Source organism: Pelophylax lessonae (assembly GCF_965119305.1).
Source record: "Pelophylax lessonae genome assembly, chromosome: 3".
Classification (NCBI taxonomy): domain Eukaryota; kingdom Metazoa; phylum Chordata; class Amphibia; order Anura; family Ranidae; genus Pelophylax; species Pelophylax lessonae.
Window position 1 is genome coordinate 200,490,490 of NC_138770.1, and position 17,363 is coordinate 200,507,852.

At 48.1% G+C, this 17,363-nt stretch overlaps 1 protein-coding gene across 3 annotated transcripts in view; it reads left to right on the plus strand.

Moving 5' to 3' along the window:
• Window positions 1-17,363, plus strand: part of STK25 (serine/threonine kinase 25) — a 45,818-nt gene that overhangs the window by 20,329 nt on the left and 8,126 nt on the right. For 2 of the 3 annotated variants that reach the window (XM_082251762.1, XM_082251761.1), the window contains 3 exons: window positions 14,961-15,106; window positions 15,202-15,304; window positions 16,976-17,050. In XM_082251762.1, the coding sequence (XP_082107888.1) occupies window positions 14,961-15,106; window positions 15,202-15,304; window positions 16,976-17,050 (324 nt within the window). The remainder of the gene's footprint in view (window positions 1-14,960; window positions 15,107-15,201; window positions 15,305-16,975; window positions 17,051-17,363) is intronic. The other variant, XM_082251763.1, reaches the window with a different exon arrangement.

The window sequence follows — 17,363 nt, forward strand, 5'->3', positions numbered from 1 at the left end:
ACACCTGATACGTATTTCTAATTCAAAGAGACTGAATGGTATGTAGCAAAGGTACATAACAGAAGCTCGGATAATTTGAGTGTATTTAAAATGGCGGGGAACACTATGATCAGTGCTGCCTTCCTCATTGAGTCTCCTGTGTTCACCAAAACGTACTCGGAGTGTACGAATAGTCCTGCTTACATAGAGGAGACCAAAGGGACATAAGAGGCAGTATACAACAAAATCCGTGGAACAGGAAAAGAATGAACTGATTGAATATGATTTTCCTTTGTTTTCGGTAAAACTCTTTTTTTGCAGTGGTCCACAAATGTGCACATCTTGCATTTTAGTTTTTTACATTGAAACATCCCTACTACAGCTGCAAGAAAAAGTATGTGAACCCTTTGGAATGATATGGATTTCTGCACAAATTGGTCATAAAATGTGATCTGATCATCATCTAAGTCACAACAATAGACAATCACAGTCTGCTTAAACTTATAACACACAAAGAATTAAATGTTGCCATGTTTTTATTGAACACACCATGTAAACATTCACAGTGCAGGTGGAAAAAGTATGTGAACCCTTGGATTTAAAAACTGGTTGAACCTCCTTTTGGCAGCAATAACTTCAACCAAATGTTTCCTATAGTTGCAGATCAGACGTGCACAATGGTCAGGAGTAATTCTTGACCATTCCTCTTTACAGAACTGTTTCAGTTCAGCAATATTCTTGGGATGTCTGGTGTGAATCGCTTTCTTGAGGTCATGCCACAGCATCTCAATCGGGTTGAGGTCAGGACTCTGACTGGGCCACTTTAGAAGGCGTATTTTCTTCTGTTTAAGCCATTCTGTTGTTTATTTACTTCTACGCTTTGGTTCATTGTCCTGTTGCAACACCCATCTTATGTTGAGCTTCAGCTGGTAGACAGATGGCCTTAAGTTCTCCTGCAAAATGTCTTGATAAATTTGGGAATTCATTTTTCCTTCGATGATAGTAATCCGTCCAGGCCCTGACGCAGCAAAGCAGTCCCAAACCATGATGCCCCCACCACCATACTTCACAGTTGGGATGAGGTTTTGATGTTGGTGTGCTGTGCCTCTTTTTCGCCACACATAGTGTTGTGTGTTTCTTCCAAACAACTCAAATTTGGTTTCATCTGTCCACAGAATATTTTGCCAGTACTGCTGTGGAACATCCAGGTGATCTTGTGCAAACTGTAAACATGCAGCAATGTTTTGTTTGGACAGCAGTGGCTTCCTCTGTGGTATCCTCCTATGAAATCCATTCTTGTTTAGTGTTTTACGATTGTAGATCTGCTAACAGGGATGTTAGCATTTGCCAGTGACTTTTGTAAGTCTTTAGCTGACACTCTAGGATTCTTCTTCACCTCATTTAGCAGTCTGCGCTGTGCTCTTGCAGTCATCTTTACAGGACGACCACTCCTAGGGAGAGTAGCAGCAGTGCTGAACTTTCTCCATTTATAGACATTTTGTCTTACCGTGGACTGATGAACAGCAAGGCTTTTGGAGATACTTTTATAACCCTTTCCAGCTTTATGCAAGTCAACAATTCTTAATCGTAGGTCTTCTGAGAGCTCTTTTGTGCAAGGCATCATTCACACCAGGCAATGCTCTTGTGATAAGCAAACCCAGAACTGGTGTGTGTTTTTATAGGGCAGGGCAGCTGTAACCAACACCTCCAATCTCATCTCATTGATTGGACTCCAGTTGGCTGACATCTCACTGCAATTAGCTCTTGGAGATGTCATTTGTCTAGGGGTTCACATACTTTTTCCACCTGCACTGTGAATGTTTACATGGTGTGTTCAATAAAAATATGGCAACATTTCATTCTTTGTGTGTTATTAGCTTAAGCAGACTGTGATTGTCTATTGTTGTGACTTAGATGATGATCAGATCACATTTTATGACCAATTTGTGCAGAAATCCATATAATTCCAAAGGGTTCACATACTTTTACTTGCAGCTGTATATTGAAGAAGGTAGCCAAAGGATGGGAGGAGGACTTATTGCTGGATGGTATTTTGCTAGGGGCAATTTTGTTTTTCACATTGGGAGCCCTTCTATAGACAAATTTAGGTCTGTTTGGGAGAACCAGACCCAACTTGGGGTCCTTCAAAAGGATCCCCCAATGTCGTGCAATGACCTTCTCCATCTGAGTAAAACTGGGTTATAAATTTATTATCGGTCCCCGAGGTAGTCTCAGTTTTAGCGGCCCTAATCTGGCTAGTGGCACATGTTTTAAAGGATTGTTCAACTAAGCTGGGGTTGAAACCTTTTTCCAGAATTCTGTCTTTGAGGATCTGACCTTGGGAAAAATAATCCTGATCAAGTGTACAGTTCCTCCGAACACGACTAAACTGTCCTTTAGGGATGTTGTTAACCCACCGCGGGTGATGGCAACTATGGGAATGAAGATAAAAGTTGCCTTAGGTGGGTTTATAATGCGTCTTGTAAGTAATTTGCCCATTGGTATGACCTAGTTCAAGGTCAAGGAAAACCAAAGTAGATGGATCACAAACATGAGTAAAGGAAAGACCGATGGTATTATTACAATATTGAACAAAAGGTACAACTGAGGAAGGGGGGCCGTCCCAGATGACGATAATATCGTCAATGTATCCTCCATAAAGGACGATATGGGCAGCAAACGGGTTGTTCCTCCAGATGCGAGACTCTTCCCACCAGCCAAGGGTAAGATTGGTGTAACAGGGAGCAAATGAGGCTCCCATCCCTGCACTCTGTATCTGGAGGAAAAAATCACCTTGGAAAGAGAAATACTTGTGTTCCAAACAATAGTGGGTACCCTCCAAAACAAACTGGGCCTGCGCAGGATGCAGATGACACTCTTTGGTGAGAAAGAAACTGAGAGTTGTGAGGCCAACTTAATGTGTATTGGAAGTATATAAAGATTGGACGTCGAGGGACAGCCAAATAAAAGGGTTTCCAACAGTAATTACTCAAAATGTCCAATAGCTGTAATGAATCCTTGATGTATGAAGGCAAAGATTGCACCATGGGCTGTAGAAAGCAATCGATGTATTGAGAGATCCCTGGGGACACTCTCCATGCCAGTTACATTTCGCCTGCCGGATGGATTGGTAGAACTTTTGTGCACCTTAGGTAAATGATAAAAATATGGAGGCCTGAAAATTCCCTGTACATAAACATGTATTCTCCTTTGTAATGACTTTATCTAGCAGGGCAGAATCTAGTAAGGATTTAAGCTCCGCCTGATAACCTGGCAGTGGATCACGTGGAAGCTTAAGGTAAGTGGAATCATCAGAGAGCAACCAAAAGGCTTCTGCAAGGTAGGCTGATTTATCCTAAAAGACAATACGCCTCCTTTATCGGCCTGTCTGATAATAAGTTTATTATTCTCAGCAAAAGTAATAGGAGCTTTTTTCTGTGGACCAGTGAGATTATGGGTATTAGGGCTGGAGGAATGTGCATCTGAACATAAGTTCAAGATGTCTGAAAAAGTGACATGGTGTACTTGTACACTTTTTGAAATTGCTATACTGCTGTTTAGGATGCTTACATTTCTGGCTACACCTGGGGAGTGCTCTAGTCTGTGTTCCACCTTTTATGCTTCTGTTTATTTTTTAGTATTTATTTTTTAATGATGTTCTGCTCTCATTTTCTCTTTCTTTTATTTTGTTTTACATCCTATGGATTTGTTGCATCTTTTCTTCCCAAATGGATCTAATCAAAACTTTCCTCTCAAATGGAGACAGTAGGATTTCTAATATTTTCTGGCAGGACAATCATATTTCCCACTGTTTATCACCCACCCATACCTCCCCACAATTCTGACACTGAATACTGGATTCGTAAGTTATTTTTCAGATTGGAGGATCTCCTATCGGCAGAAAATCTCCACTGGTTGGATGTCTCCTTCCTGAAAAAGTATCTGCAGTGCATTGTCACTCCCCATGGTCCTTGGATCTATTAGGGGTGTGATTTTTGGACTCTGACCTAGTCAAACAGTGGAGACAAATAGCTGAATTTGTTACCACCAAGTAGATACAATTGATTATTTCTCAAAGAGAAAGGAAAATTTCGAAGCTGTCCAAGGACATTGCTGTACTTTATTCCTCTCTAGACCAACACAAATCCTTTGCATTTTTTGACCAATGGTCTCGAGTTCTGTTTAACAAACTTCAGAGGTAGAAGAAAAACTGGTTACCAAAAAGATTAAAAAGTTTGGGAGACTAGACAGTGTTTACATGGGCAGCGTTGAGACAGTTCGCACATCCCAAGTCTTATGTCCTCCAGCCATCCCCCCCCCCTGAAGCCCCCTGTGGTGCCTCCTAGGCAGGGGAGTACCTAGAGCATTTGGCACCCGGGGTGGATCCTATATCTGGCACCTCCCCCACCAGGCGGGCAGGCGACGCACAACATATCGGCGTGTCATCAAGTTACGTCGCGTGTAGTGCCTTCCCCGAAACCTGAAAGAATCCTCCTCTCTCTCTGCTTTCCGCGGCGGCCACCCCCCCCTCCTCCTCCTCCTCTGCAAAAACGGCGCAGACTGACTTAAGGCACCAGACACATGTAACTGTCTGTGGCGTCGCTAGGATTGGTGTCACTTGGTGCAGTAAAACATGGTGTCACCCCCCCCCCCCAAAAAAAAATGATTTTCCTGTTTTCTGAATGTGCGCCAAAGATGCAGCGCGCGGGAAAAAATGTGCAATCTAATAGAAATCTATAGGACTGCAGCTATAACTACGGGTAAAATGTAGGAAGACCCCCCTTTACATTACACAGCCCCTGTACCTCTGGACCCCTTTACATTACACAGCCCCCGTACCTCTGGACCCCTTTACATTACACAGCCCCCGTACCTCTGGACCCCTTTACATTACACAGCCCCCGTACCTCTGGACCCCTTTACATTACACAGCCCCCGTACCTCTGGACCCCTTTACATTACACAGCTCCCCCCTCACACCTCTGGACCCCTTTACGTTTCACATCTCACACCTCTGGACCCTTTTACATTTCACATCTCACACCTCTGGACCCCTTTTACATTTCACATCTCCCCCCTCACACCTCTGGACCCCTTTACATTACACAGCCCCCCCTCACACCTCTGGACCCCTTTACATTACACAGCTCCCCCCTCACACCTCTGGACCTCTGCACATTCCTCCAGCGCTAATACCCATAATCTCACTGGTCACAGGAATCCCTATTTTTATCATTTGCCTAAGGTGCACAAAAGTTCTACCAATCCACCCGGCAGGCCAATTGTAGCTAGCATGAAGAGTGTCACCAGTGGGCTCTCTCAATACATCAATTGCTTCCTACAGCCCATGGTGCAATCTTTGCCTTCATACGTCAGGAAATCGTTACAGCTATTGGACGTTTTGAGTAATTACTGTTGGGTACCCTCTTACATTTGGCTGTCCCTCAATGTTCAATCCTTATATAATTCCATCACACATGAAGTTGGCCTCACAGCCCTCAGTTTCTTTCTGACCAAAGAGTGTCATCTGCATCGTGCGCAGACCCGGTTCATTTTGGAGGGTACATGCTATTGTTTGGAACACAATTATTTCTCTTTCCAAGGCGATTTTTTACAAGTGTTGAGATTGTACCCCTGTCCAAACATCTGACAACCGTATATATTTTTTTAAAATCAAATATTTCTCTTTCGTACATTGACGGACACAGCTCCTGATCTTCTTAACCATTGGGTTATACTGCCCCCTGCAGGAGTAGGACACTAGGTGGAAAAAAGTCTGGCTACACCTATGGGCAGTCCCAGGGGGTATACTCACTCTCTCTGCTATAGGTATTCATTTTTTTTTTTCTGCTTAGTCAGGAGTAAAGACCTAGTTCCTTGCTGGGATTTCTAGTCCTGGCAATTTTTTCTTTTTAGATAGAATTTTTTCTCCTGGATTTTTTCCTGTGAGATCTACAATCGACTGCTGGACTGAGTGACGGACTGGATAATCTAGATCCAGTGGAGATCTCAGCTCTGCGCTAGGTCAGCCGCTACATAGCTGGCCTGCGAGGTAAACCCCTCACGAGGTTGCAATACGACCGGGTCTCGGCCCGAGTCGCAGCATTCCTCCTGGCAGACTGCCCCCCATTTCAATAGAGAGGAGGTTCTGTCTGGAGAGGTGCCTGATGGTTCCTGGTATGGTAAGTGACCCCCCCCACTCTTTCCCCCTGGAGGGTTTTGGGGTGGACATGGGCCCCTCTATGGGACGGTTGGACCCTTGGATTCCCCTCCTTCCTCTTAGGGACCCCTGTCATCGATCTGGTTGTTCCTATGGGCCATGTCGCCGCCACTCCACCTTTACTGATGCTGGGGCTGTGGGATGGCCTGGTCCACCGCCTGGGGAGGGGGCAGGGTGCTGTGCTGGTGATGGGGCAGAGGAGGTGCCGCCGCCGACCTGGTGATCATCTGTGGGGGGGGGCTGCACCTGGTGGGGGCCCCCCTTCCTGCCTGTCCCCTTTTTTGAGGCCTAGGGATCCCTCCTGGGTCCCTGGGAGCCTCGCGGTGCTGCCGTTTTGCTGTAGCCTGTGTGCTCAATGCATGGGGGCCATGTTTGTGTAGTCCAGCGGACATTTTGCAGTGGAGCCCCGTGGGTGGCTGAGGGGGGCACAGAAGGACGGTACTATGGGGGCACAGAAGGACAGTACTATGGGGTCTGAAGGGGGTCACAGAAGGACAGTACTATGGGGGCTGGAGGGGGCACAGAAGGACAGTACTATGGGGTCTGAAGGGGGCACAGAAGGACAGTACTATGGGGTCTGAAGGGGGCACAGAAGGACAGTACTATGGGGTCTGAAGGGGACACAGAAGGACAGTACTATGGGGGCTGAAGGGGACACAGAAGGACAGTACTATGGGGGCTGAAGGGGGCACAGAAGGACAGTACTATGGGGGATGAAGGGAGCACAGAAGGACAGTACTATGGGGGCTGAAGGGGGCACAGAAGGACAGTACTATGGGGGCACAGAAGGACAGTACTATGGGGTCTGAAGGGGGCACAGAAGGACAGTACTATGGGGGCACAGAAGGACAGTACTATGGGGTCTGAAGGGGTCACAGAAGGACAGTACTATGGGGGCTGGAGGGGGCACAGAAGGACAGTATTATGGGGGCTGGAGGGGGCACAGAAGGACAGTACTATGGGGGCTGTAGGGGGCACTAAAGGACAGTGCTGTAGAGGGTATATGAAGGTGGGCAGAGGAGGACTCTGCTGTGGGAGGGTGATGTAAAAGGTGGCAGAGGTGGAGGGTGAAGTGGGGCAGATTAGGACACTACTGTTGGGGAGTGTCTGCAGCCTCTCAATACCTCCTGTACCATGTCCGCGCAGCCTCTGACCATCTCCTGTAGAACGTCTGCAGTCTCTGACCTCCTCCGGTATGATGTCCACAGCATCTGACCACCTCCCGTATCATTTCTGCAGCCTCTGACCACCCTCAGGTAAGTGACAGCGCTGCCAGGCCAGTCTAAGGGGGGGTCACTGATGTAAGGGCTGGGTGAATACAATAATGTAAGGGGGAACTGATATAAAGGTTTCCCCCTTATAGCAGGGAATCCCCCCTTACCTTTAGTGTAATTAATCTGTGGAAGGTAGTCTCTGGTCACCAGAGTCCCCCCCCCCCCCCCCCCCACCCCCCTATCAGAGTTCCTGATATTCCTCTCTACATCAGAGTCTGCAGTATTCTCCCCTTACAGTGCGAAGGGGGAACTCTGCGGACCCTGATGTAAAAGGGAACTCTGATGTAAAGGGGAATGCAGTGGACTCTGATATAAGGCGGTTTCTGGTCACCAGAGCACCCACTTAAATCAAGATCTGCAGCATTCCTCTTTATGTCAGAGTTACACTGTAAGGGAAATCCTGCACACTCTAATATATGGGGGAACGCTGTGCTGGCTGGGTTATATTAATCTGACCTTCATGTAAATGGAGAAATATGTTTTTTGACTTTTGTTTAACCTAAACACATTGCTAATAGCACTATCTACATGTTTATAGTTTAAGTATTGATATTTGCACGGTTTAGCACTGAAAACAGCCTGTTTATGTACATTTTTGCAGTGCCAGTAAAAAATTTGTGCCGTCCGTAAATTTTGGACGTTCTGCCAGTAAATTTCCCTCCGGGGGGTTGGCAACACTGCTGGCGACCGAGTGGAGCTGCCGGAGCAGTGGGGGTGTCCCTTAGCAGTGTTTAAACTCCTTTTCTTGTGGGGTCCCCTATTGACTCATGGAGTCTTTGGAGCTCATTTCCCCACTTGGTCCCCTCTCAGAGGCTGCGGGTCCCAACCATCCATCGATGCACTGACGGCAGTCCTGGAGTATTTTGTGTCCCGGGTGGAGATGGTTTTCGGGCGACGGGCTAGCAAAAAGCACCCCCTGCCTCATCTGTCTCCTCAGATCCTAATTCTGATTCGGCTGCTGCGGGCGTGAGACACTCTGCTGGGTCTGTGATCACGCGCCCTGGGTTTTCGCATAGTGAGGATGATTCCTCCACTTCTGCAACCGCGCACGAAAAGCTGCTGGTGGATACACTGATTGTATCTGTGCGTGAGACCCTTGAAAATGGAGGACACAGCTGAAGCTGCAACGGAGGAGTCGGTTCCCTTTGGCACTCACATGCCATCCAGAAGGTGTTTCCTTTTCCCGCCTATTTTGACAGAATTTTCCCTAAAGAGTGGGAACGGCCAAAACGTCCCCTTGTGGTCCCTAAACGATTTGCTATGCCGTACCCCTATGGGGAGTCCCTTCTTAAGAAAGTGGATTGTTCCCCTGGTGGTGGACCCTCGGGTCTCCAGATTGAACAAAGCAACCATGATCCTGGTCCAAGAGTCCCCGGTCTTTAAGGACTCGGCTGACAGGAAGGCGGAGGCTGTGGCCTGCAATATGTACACCCTGGCTGGTTCGGCACTGAGGCAGGTATTTACCATTGCACTGGTGTCGCAAACTCTGACTGAGTGGGTAAGCTTTTTACACAGTGACCTGAAGGGGTAGTTGCTCCCCCCTGCCTTTGCTGAGCTGGTGGACCAGTTGGTCCAGGGGCTGCACTTTATCTGTGATGCCTCTTTTGATGTGGCTCCCCTAGTCTCTAGGCTCTCTGTTTCAGTAGTGGTCCTTCTGCGTATTTTTTTGGCTCAAATGCTGATCTGCGGACCAGACTTATAAGAAGGCCTTGACTGATCTTCATTTTCAAGGAGATTGCCTGTTTGGAGCTACCCTGGATGACATCATTAAGTTTCTCACAGGGGGAAAGAGTACCTTTCTTCTGCATGCTACTAAGGGTGAGGACCCTCGCTGCAGACGTGGGCCATCCTTCTCGGCTCATAAGAATTTTTTTTCATCCCTCAGGGCGACTGACAAGGGATCAAAGCTGTTCAGGGCCTCTTATGGTGGATCCAAGCAAACTTGGTCTGGCAAATCGAGAGCTGGCTTATCCAGACCTGCGGACTAGGCTCCTTCAGCATGAAGGTGCGCGCTCACCCACATCTGGGGTGGGGGATGTCTTCGCTGGTTTCTGGACCCATGGACTTCCCTAGTACAAGACAAGTGGGTCCACAAAGTCATACTGTCCGGGTACAAGATCAAGTTTCTCTCTTACCCCCTGGCAAGGTTCTTTCCTTCCAACTTGCGACTGTCCCCGGACCGCTTACAGGGTCTGTTTGGGTCGGTACAAGACCTGTTACTTTAAGGGGTGATTGTCCTGGTTCCGACATTGGAACTTTTTCAGGGTTTTTACTCAAACCTGTTCACAATTCCCAGGAAGGAAGGCAAGGTGCGTCCAATCCTGCCTGGAGCTCAATACGCTGAACTGCTTTGTGCGGGTGCAGAAGTTCAGAATGGAGTCCATTTGCACGTTGGTGGCATCCCTGCATCAGGGGGATTTTCTTGCCTCTATCAACATCCAATATGCGTCGGTCACCAGCGCTTCCTCCACTTTGCCGTGGGAGAGGAGCATTATTAGTTTGTGGTGTTACCCTTTGGTCTCCCCTCTGCTCCTCGGGTCTTAATGAAAGTATTAGCCCCCGTGCTAGCATTGTTACGCCAACAGGGGATCGCAAGGCTGGGCTACTTGGCGACCTCCTTCTGCGATCGGAGTCTCCTACTGCTCTGGTGGAGAACCTGGAAATCACTCAGTTTGTACGGATTCTGGATTTTCAGAAGTCTGCTCTGGTTCCATCCACAAAGCTGGACAATCTGGGTCTGACTCTGGACTCGGCCTTAGCCAGAGTGCTCCTTCCTCTGGACAAACTCCAGAAACTGCAGGCTGCGAATTAGTTTCCTGCTGTCCAGTAGATGGTCATCCTTCTGGACTTGCATGCGGGTGCTGGGCCTGATGGTGTCTGTCTACTCTTGAGGCAGTTCTGTTTGCACAGTTCCATACGAGGCCCCTGTAAAGGGAGATTTTGGCCAAATGGGACAAGACTCCGGAGTCTCTGGACTATCCGATCCAGCTGAACCGGGTAGCGAAACAGCCCCTGATATGGTGGCTTCCGTCTCCGGCGCTTCAGCTAGGCAAATCCTTCCTCCCCTTGTATTGGACAGTGATCACCACAAATGCCAGCCTGTCCGGCTGGGGAGGCATCCTCGGCAGAAATTCTGCTCAGGGGAGTCCAGATCACAGATTAATGTCTTGGAACTCCGAGCGATCAGGCTGTGCCTGGAACATTGGACGGATCGTCTTGAGGGATGTTCAGTGTGCATTTAATCGGACAATGCCACGGCTGGGGCTTATGTCAATCACCAGGGGGGCACAAGAAGTGTCCTGCCGGCTCTGTAGGTAGCCTGCATTCTAAGGTGGGCAGAACAGTTCATTCTCCGCCATACGCATTCCCGGGATGGAAAACTGGCAGGCGGATTACCTCAGTCGGCAGGCGTTGGACCAAGGGGAGTGGTCCCTTCATCTGGAAGTGTTTCATCAGCTGTGTCTCTGGTGGGGCATTCCCGAGATGGATCTGTTGGTGTTTTGGCTCAACAGAAAGGTGCAGAGGTTTGTGACTCGGTTACGGGACCCGGACTGGCCTCGCCAGGCTTGGTACGCCGATCTGGTGCACCAACCTTCCTTGGAGGCTTCTTGTCAGGGAGGATCTGCTGTTCCAAGGACCAATCTGTCATCTTGCTTTACAGTCACTAGCTTTGACGGCTTGACTGTTGAACGCCAGGTGCTGATGGATTAAGGTTTGTCTGAGTTGGTGATTCCAACGCTCTTAAGGCCCCATGCACACGGGACGTTTTTAACGCCGCTGTAAGCAGCGTCAGGCGTTTTCTTTTTGCAGCCTAAAAACGCCCCTCCATGTTATTCTATGGCCTCATGCACACTCAGACGTTTTTGAGCTGTAAGTGGCTTAGACGTTTTTAGGCTGCAACAAGAACCCACCACCTGCGCGTTCTGAGGACCAGCGTTACAGCGTTAAAAACGCCTGACGCTGCTAAAAGCTGAATAACTTTGCTATAACGTTGCTTAACGTGCGTTAAGCCACGTTATACGTTTTTTTTTCTTCTATTCAAAATCAATGGTTCCCTATGGGATCCTATTGATTTGAATGGAGGTCGCACCGCAACACCGCAAGTCGGATCCGACTTGCGGGGTGACTTGCGCTGTGGGAATCTTGAGGGGGAACGCCACGCCAAAATGGGAAAAAAACGGCGTGGGGTCCCCCCCAGGGTTCCAAACCAGGCCCTTCGGGTCTGTTATGGAATTTGAGGGTAGCCCCATGCCGAAAAAACGGCATGGGGTCCCCCCCCAAAATCCATACCAGACCCTTAACCGAGCATGCAGCCCGGCAGGCCAGGAAAGGGGAGGGGACGAGCGAGCGGCCCCACCCCCCCTGGACCACACCAGGCCACATGCCCTCAACATGGGGGGGTGTTGGTGCTTTGGGGCAGGGGGAGCTCTGCACCCCCCACCTCAAAGCACCTTGCCCCCATGTTGATGAGGTCAAGGGCCTCATCCCCACAACCCTGGCCGGTGGTTGTGGGGGTCTGCGGGCAGGGGGCTCATCGGAATCTGGAAGCCCCCTTTAACAAGGGGGCACCCCAGATCCCGGACCCCCTCCCTATGTGAATGGGTATGGGGTACACTGTACCCCTACCCATTCACCCCATAAAAGGCAGTGTATGGAAATAACGACAAGAGACGTTTTGGAAAGTTTATTAAAAATCTTCATCCGACTCTTCTTGTCTTCTCCTCTCCGGGGTCTTCTGCTCTTTTGCTGTCCGCCCTTCTTGTCTTCTCCTCTCCGGGGTCTTCTCCGGGGTCTTCTGCTCTTTTGCTGTCCCCCTCTTCTTGTGTTCTTGTCTCCGGGGTCTTCTGCTGTCCCCTCTTCTGCTGTCCTCTCTTCTTTTCTTCTCCTCTCCGGTCTTCTGCTCTTTTGCTGTCGGCTGTCGGCTGTCTTCTTCCTCCGGTCCTCCTCCGACGACGTCTCCGCTGATTATGCCTATCTCCGGTCTCTTCAGCTTATTATATAGCCATTAGGGGCGTGGCCCCGATGATGTCATCTGGAGACCCCGCCCCCTCATGTCACATATGACGTCATCTGTGACATGAGGGGGCGGGGTCTCCAGATGACGTCATCGGGGCCACGCCCCTAATGGCTATATAATAAGCTGAAGAGACCGGAGATAGGCATAATCAGCGGAGACGTCGTCGGAGGAGGACCGGAGGAAGAAGACAGCCGACAGCCGACAGCAAAAGAGCAGAAGACCGGAGAGGAGAAGAAAAGAAGAGAGGACAGCAGAAGAGGGGACAGCAGAAGACCCCGGAGACAAGAACACAAGAAGAGGGGGACAGCAAAAGAGCAGAAGACCCCGGAGAAGACCCCGGAGAGAAGAAGACAAGAAGGGCGGACAGCAAAAGAGCAGAAGACCCCGGAGAAGACCCCGGAGAGGAGAAGACAAGAAGAGTCGGATGAAGATTTTTAATAAACTTTCCAAAACGTCTCTTGTCGTTATTTCCATACACTGCCTTTTATGGGGTGAATGGGTAGGGGTACAGTGTACCCCATACCCATTCACATAGGGAGGGGGTCCGGGATCTGGGGTGCCCCCTTGTTAAAGGGGGCTTCCAGATTCCGATGAGCCCCCTGCCCGCAGACCCCCACAACCACCGGCCAGGGTTGTGGGGATGAGGCCCTTGTCCTCATCAACATGGGGGCAAGGTGCTTTGAGGTGGGGGGTGCAGAGCTCCCCCTGCCCCAAAGCACCAACACCCCCCCATGTTGAGGGCATGTGGCCTGGTGTGGTCCAGGGGGGGTGGGGCCGCTCGCTCGTCCCCTCCCCTTTCCTGGCCTGCCGGGCTGCATGCTCGGATAAGGGTTTGGTATGGATTTTGGGGGGGACCCCATGCCGTTTTTTCGGCATGGGGCTACCCTCAAATTCCATAACAGACCCGAAGGGCCTGGTTTGGAACCCTGGGGGGGACCCCCACGCCGTTTTTTTCCCATTTTGGCGTGGAGTTCCCCCTCAAGATTCTCACAGCGCAAGTCGGATCCGACTTGCGGTGTTGCGGTGCGACCTCCATTCAAATCAATAGGCTCCCATAGGGAACCATTGATTTTGAATGGAAGAAAAAAAAACGCTGCTAAAAGCAACGTGTCAAAACGTGCTATAACGCCAATGGAAAAAGCTACTGAAAGCACGTTTTTACAGCTGCTTTTTCCGGCGTCAGAACTAACTTTGACGTACGTTTTTTCTAACGCCCCGTGTGCATGGGGCCTAAAAGCTAGGAAATCTACTTCCAGGATGATCTCAAATCGTACGTGGAAGACGTACATTGCATGGTGTGAGTCTCTTGGGGTTCATCCTTGTTCCTTTTCGGTGGCTCAGATCTTGACCTTCCTTCAACGAGGAGTTGAGCAGAATCTGGCCTTGAGTACTATTAAGGGCCAGATGTCGGCCTTAGCAGTCTTCTACAATAGCCCTTGGCCACACACTCCCTGGTGCCTACTTTTTTTTTTCTTCAGGGAGTTCGGCACTTGGCTCCTCCAGTGCGGTCTCCCTTACCGCCTTGGGACCTCAATTTGGTGCTTTCAGTCCTTCAAAAGCCTCCCTTTGATAATCTTCGGGAGATTCCTCTGCTTACGCTGTCCCAGAAGGTGGCTTTTTTGGTGGCTATCGCCTCTGCGTGCAGGGTGTCAGAATTGGCGGCATTATCCTGTCGTTCACCTTACTTGGTGGTTCACAGAAATAAGGTGGTTCTTCACCTCTGTCCGTCGTTCCTTCCAAAGGTTGTCTCTGATTTTCATTTGAATGTGTCCCCTCCTTCACACCAGATGCCACCCCTTCACATCAAGGAGTTCCTTTTCATCAGAATCTACATGTCTCTACATTCTGTCTGTTCTTTCTGTTCTCCATCAGAGCGAACACTCTTTGGATTATGGCTGCAGGTCACATAATAGTCTTAGCCTGGCCTCGGTCACATGACTCAGCTGTCGTCTCCCTCACAGACGGTCTACAGCTTGTCACATCATTCTTTAGAGGCAGCCCCTGCTGACCTAACCAAGCCTGGACCAGTTATATGAGGGAGCCTGCCTACCTCCTCTCTCCAACTGGTGGCCCCGATGGTCCCTACTGATGAGTAGCATGGCAGTCCCCTTCAATTGGGCTCCAGGACATATGCCTTATTCCACAGACCCCACTATAGTAAAGTTTCAAATGTTTGTTCTAGATAACAATTGAGGTATTGTTAAATATAGGTATTTAACTTGATGTAATTAATGGATGGAACACAGCTTGCCCTGCTAGCTTGCCCACAGAGCTAGACCCAGCTAGGGGCCTTCGAGAAACAGCTGCACTCTGCTAAAGTATATAATTTTGTAATAATCAGGGACCAATTCATCAGCCACATACATAAGCGCTTTATAATATACAAAAAGTTTAGGTACTGTTTCATATGTGTTTGGGCAAGATGTATATGTTTTCATATTGAGAATGATGTCTTTGTCTTGTGTAACAGAGGCCTACAGCACGGGAGCTGCTAAAACATAGGTTTATTCTACGATACACCAAAAAAACCTCTTTCCTTATGGAACTGGTGGAGAGATACAAGAGATGGAAAGCTCAGGGTTACCGTGATGATTCCAGTTCGGTCGAGTCTGACATGTGAGTACATAAACTTCCTGTTCTGTGGAAACCTTCTTTGGTCTTATTGATGATAAATTATGCAGTAACTGACAGTGCCTTGCTATTGTGACCAGAGATAATGAAGATGAGAGGAATCAGAATCAGACTCCTCACTGGTCATTTCCAGAAACTATGCGCCCCTCCTCCATGAGCAGATTGCAGTGGGGATACCAGCAGGTAATTGCCTACATTGGTTGCGCTCAAGCTTTGTAAAGTTGATACCCAAGTGTTTGCAAACTTTTGTGCTTGACCCCAAGTGTCAGCTATTGTGATTGTACTGTACTATGTGCTATTGCTATTTACCCTAAAGTAGCTTGGAACGTCGTTTGAATTGAGCAGTCATTTGCTGTGCTTCCCCATGTAATATGTGTGCTGCTGACCTTTTTTCTTAACCTGTCGTCTGCCTTCAGTTCAGAGATGAATTCATGTACAAACTCTGTTCCAGTCGCTTCCTTTTCCTGGCTCAACATATGTGTATAACCGTCGCCAAAAGTTTTGAAAATGACACAAATATTATTTTTCGCAAAGTCTGCTGCTTCATTGTCTTTACATTTTTTTTTTTTTTTTTTGTCAAATGTTACTATGATATACTGGAGTATACATTTCATAGGTGTCAAAAGCTTTTATTGACAATTGCATTAAGTTTATGCAAAGAGTCACTATTTGCAGTGCTGACCCTTCTTTTTCAAGACTTCTGCAATTTGTCCTGGCATGCTGTCAATCAACATCTGGGCCATATCCTGACCCATGGAAGCCCATTCTTGCATAATCAATGCTTGGAACTTGTTAGAAAAGTAGTAAATTGTTAGAAAAGTAAAGAAAAATAGTAAATTTTTTTACCTCACCTGCCTCTTGAGGATTGACCACAAGTTCTCAATGGGATTAAGGTCTGGGGAGTTTCCTGGCCATGGACCCAAAATTTTGATGTTTTGTTCCCCAAGCCACTTATTACTTTTGCCTTATGGCAAGATGCTGGAAAAAGCATTGTTTGTCACCAAACTGTTCTTGGATGGTTGGGAGAAGTTGCTCTTGAAGGATGTTTTTGTACCACTATTTATTCATGGCTGTGTTCTTAAGCAAAATTGTGAGTGAGCCCACCCCCTTGGCTTAGAAGCAACCCCACACATGAATGGTCTCAGAATGCTTTAATGTTGGCATGACACAAGACTGATGCTAGTGCTTCTCCGGATGCCCCAATCAAAGAGGATTGAATTCACTCCAGTCCTCAAGCAGCTCAACCCCTATACCTTGTGCAGAACATCAGTCTGTCTCTGATGTTTTTCCTGGAGAGAAGTGGCTTCTTTGCTGCCAGTTTTTGACACCAGGCCAGGCCATCCTCCAAAAGTCTTCACCTCACTGTGCATGCAGATGCACTTACACCTGCCTGCTGCCATTCCTGAGCAAGCTCTGAACTGGTGGTGTCCCAAAACCGCAGCGGAGTCAACTGTAGGAGACGTTCCTTGTGCTTGCTGGACTTTCTTGGGCACCCTGAAGCCTTCTTAAATGAAGTGGAAATGTTTTTTTTTTTTTATGGGATTGGGTTAATTTTCATGGCAAAGAGGGACATTGTAATTCATCTGATCGCTCTTCATAACCTTCTGGAGTATATGAAAATTGCCATACAAAAAACTGAGGCAGCAGACTTTTTAAAAATTAATATTTGTGTCATTCTCTGACCTGCTAGCTAGAGGCACCTTTTAGCCAAATAGAGCCAGATAGCACCGGAAAGTATAGGAAAGGAGATTGTCACCCATTATAATAGGAGCATCAGCTGTAATTTCCTGAATGTATAACTTGGTAATTTAAATGTCTACGTCCCTTTTTTTTTTTACACCATGTTTCTTATAGCAGCCAACAGAGGCAATAAAGCGCCTACCTCGGTCACACTGTTTATCTGCCCTGGTGACTCCTGTGTTCCAGGAGGTGAGTTTTTAAGTATCAACTAGATGTTTCTCAACCTTTCTTCATTCAAGACATCCTTTAAAAATGATGGACAGTCTTGAGGCACCCTATTCTAAAATGTAAAAACTATTCTAATAGTTTTACATAATGCAGCAACATCCACTCATGTAGGAGACACAACGTTAGAGGCGATATATTCTTCCTAAGCAAATACACTTTTGCAAAGTGGTGCTTACTAGCAATCCAATTTTTCCTCATCACTCAGCTAATGTGATCCCAACACTGATGGGGGGGGGGCACAAACAAGGCTGCTATGCAGGCGACTGCCATCCTC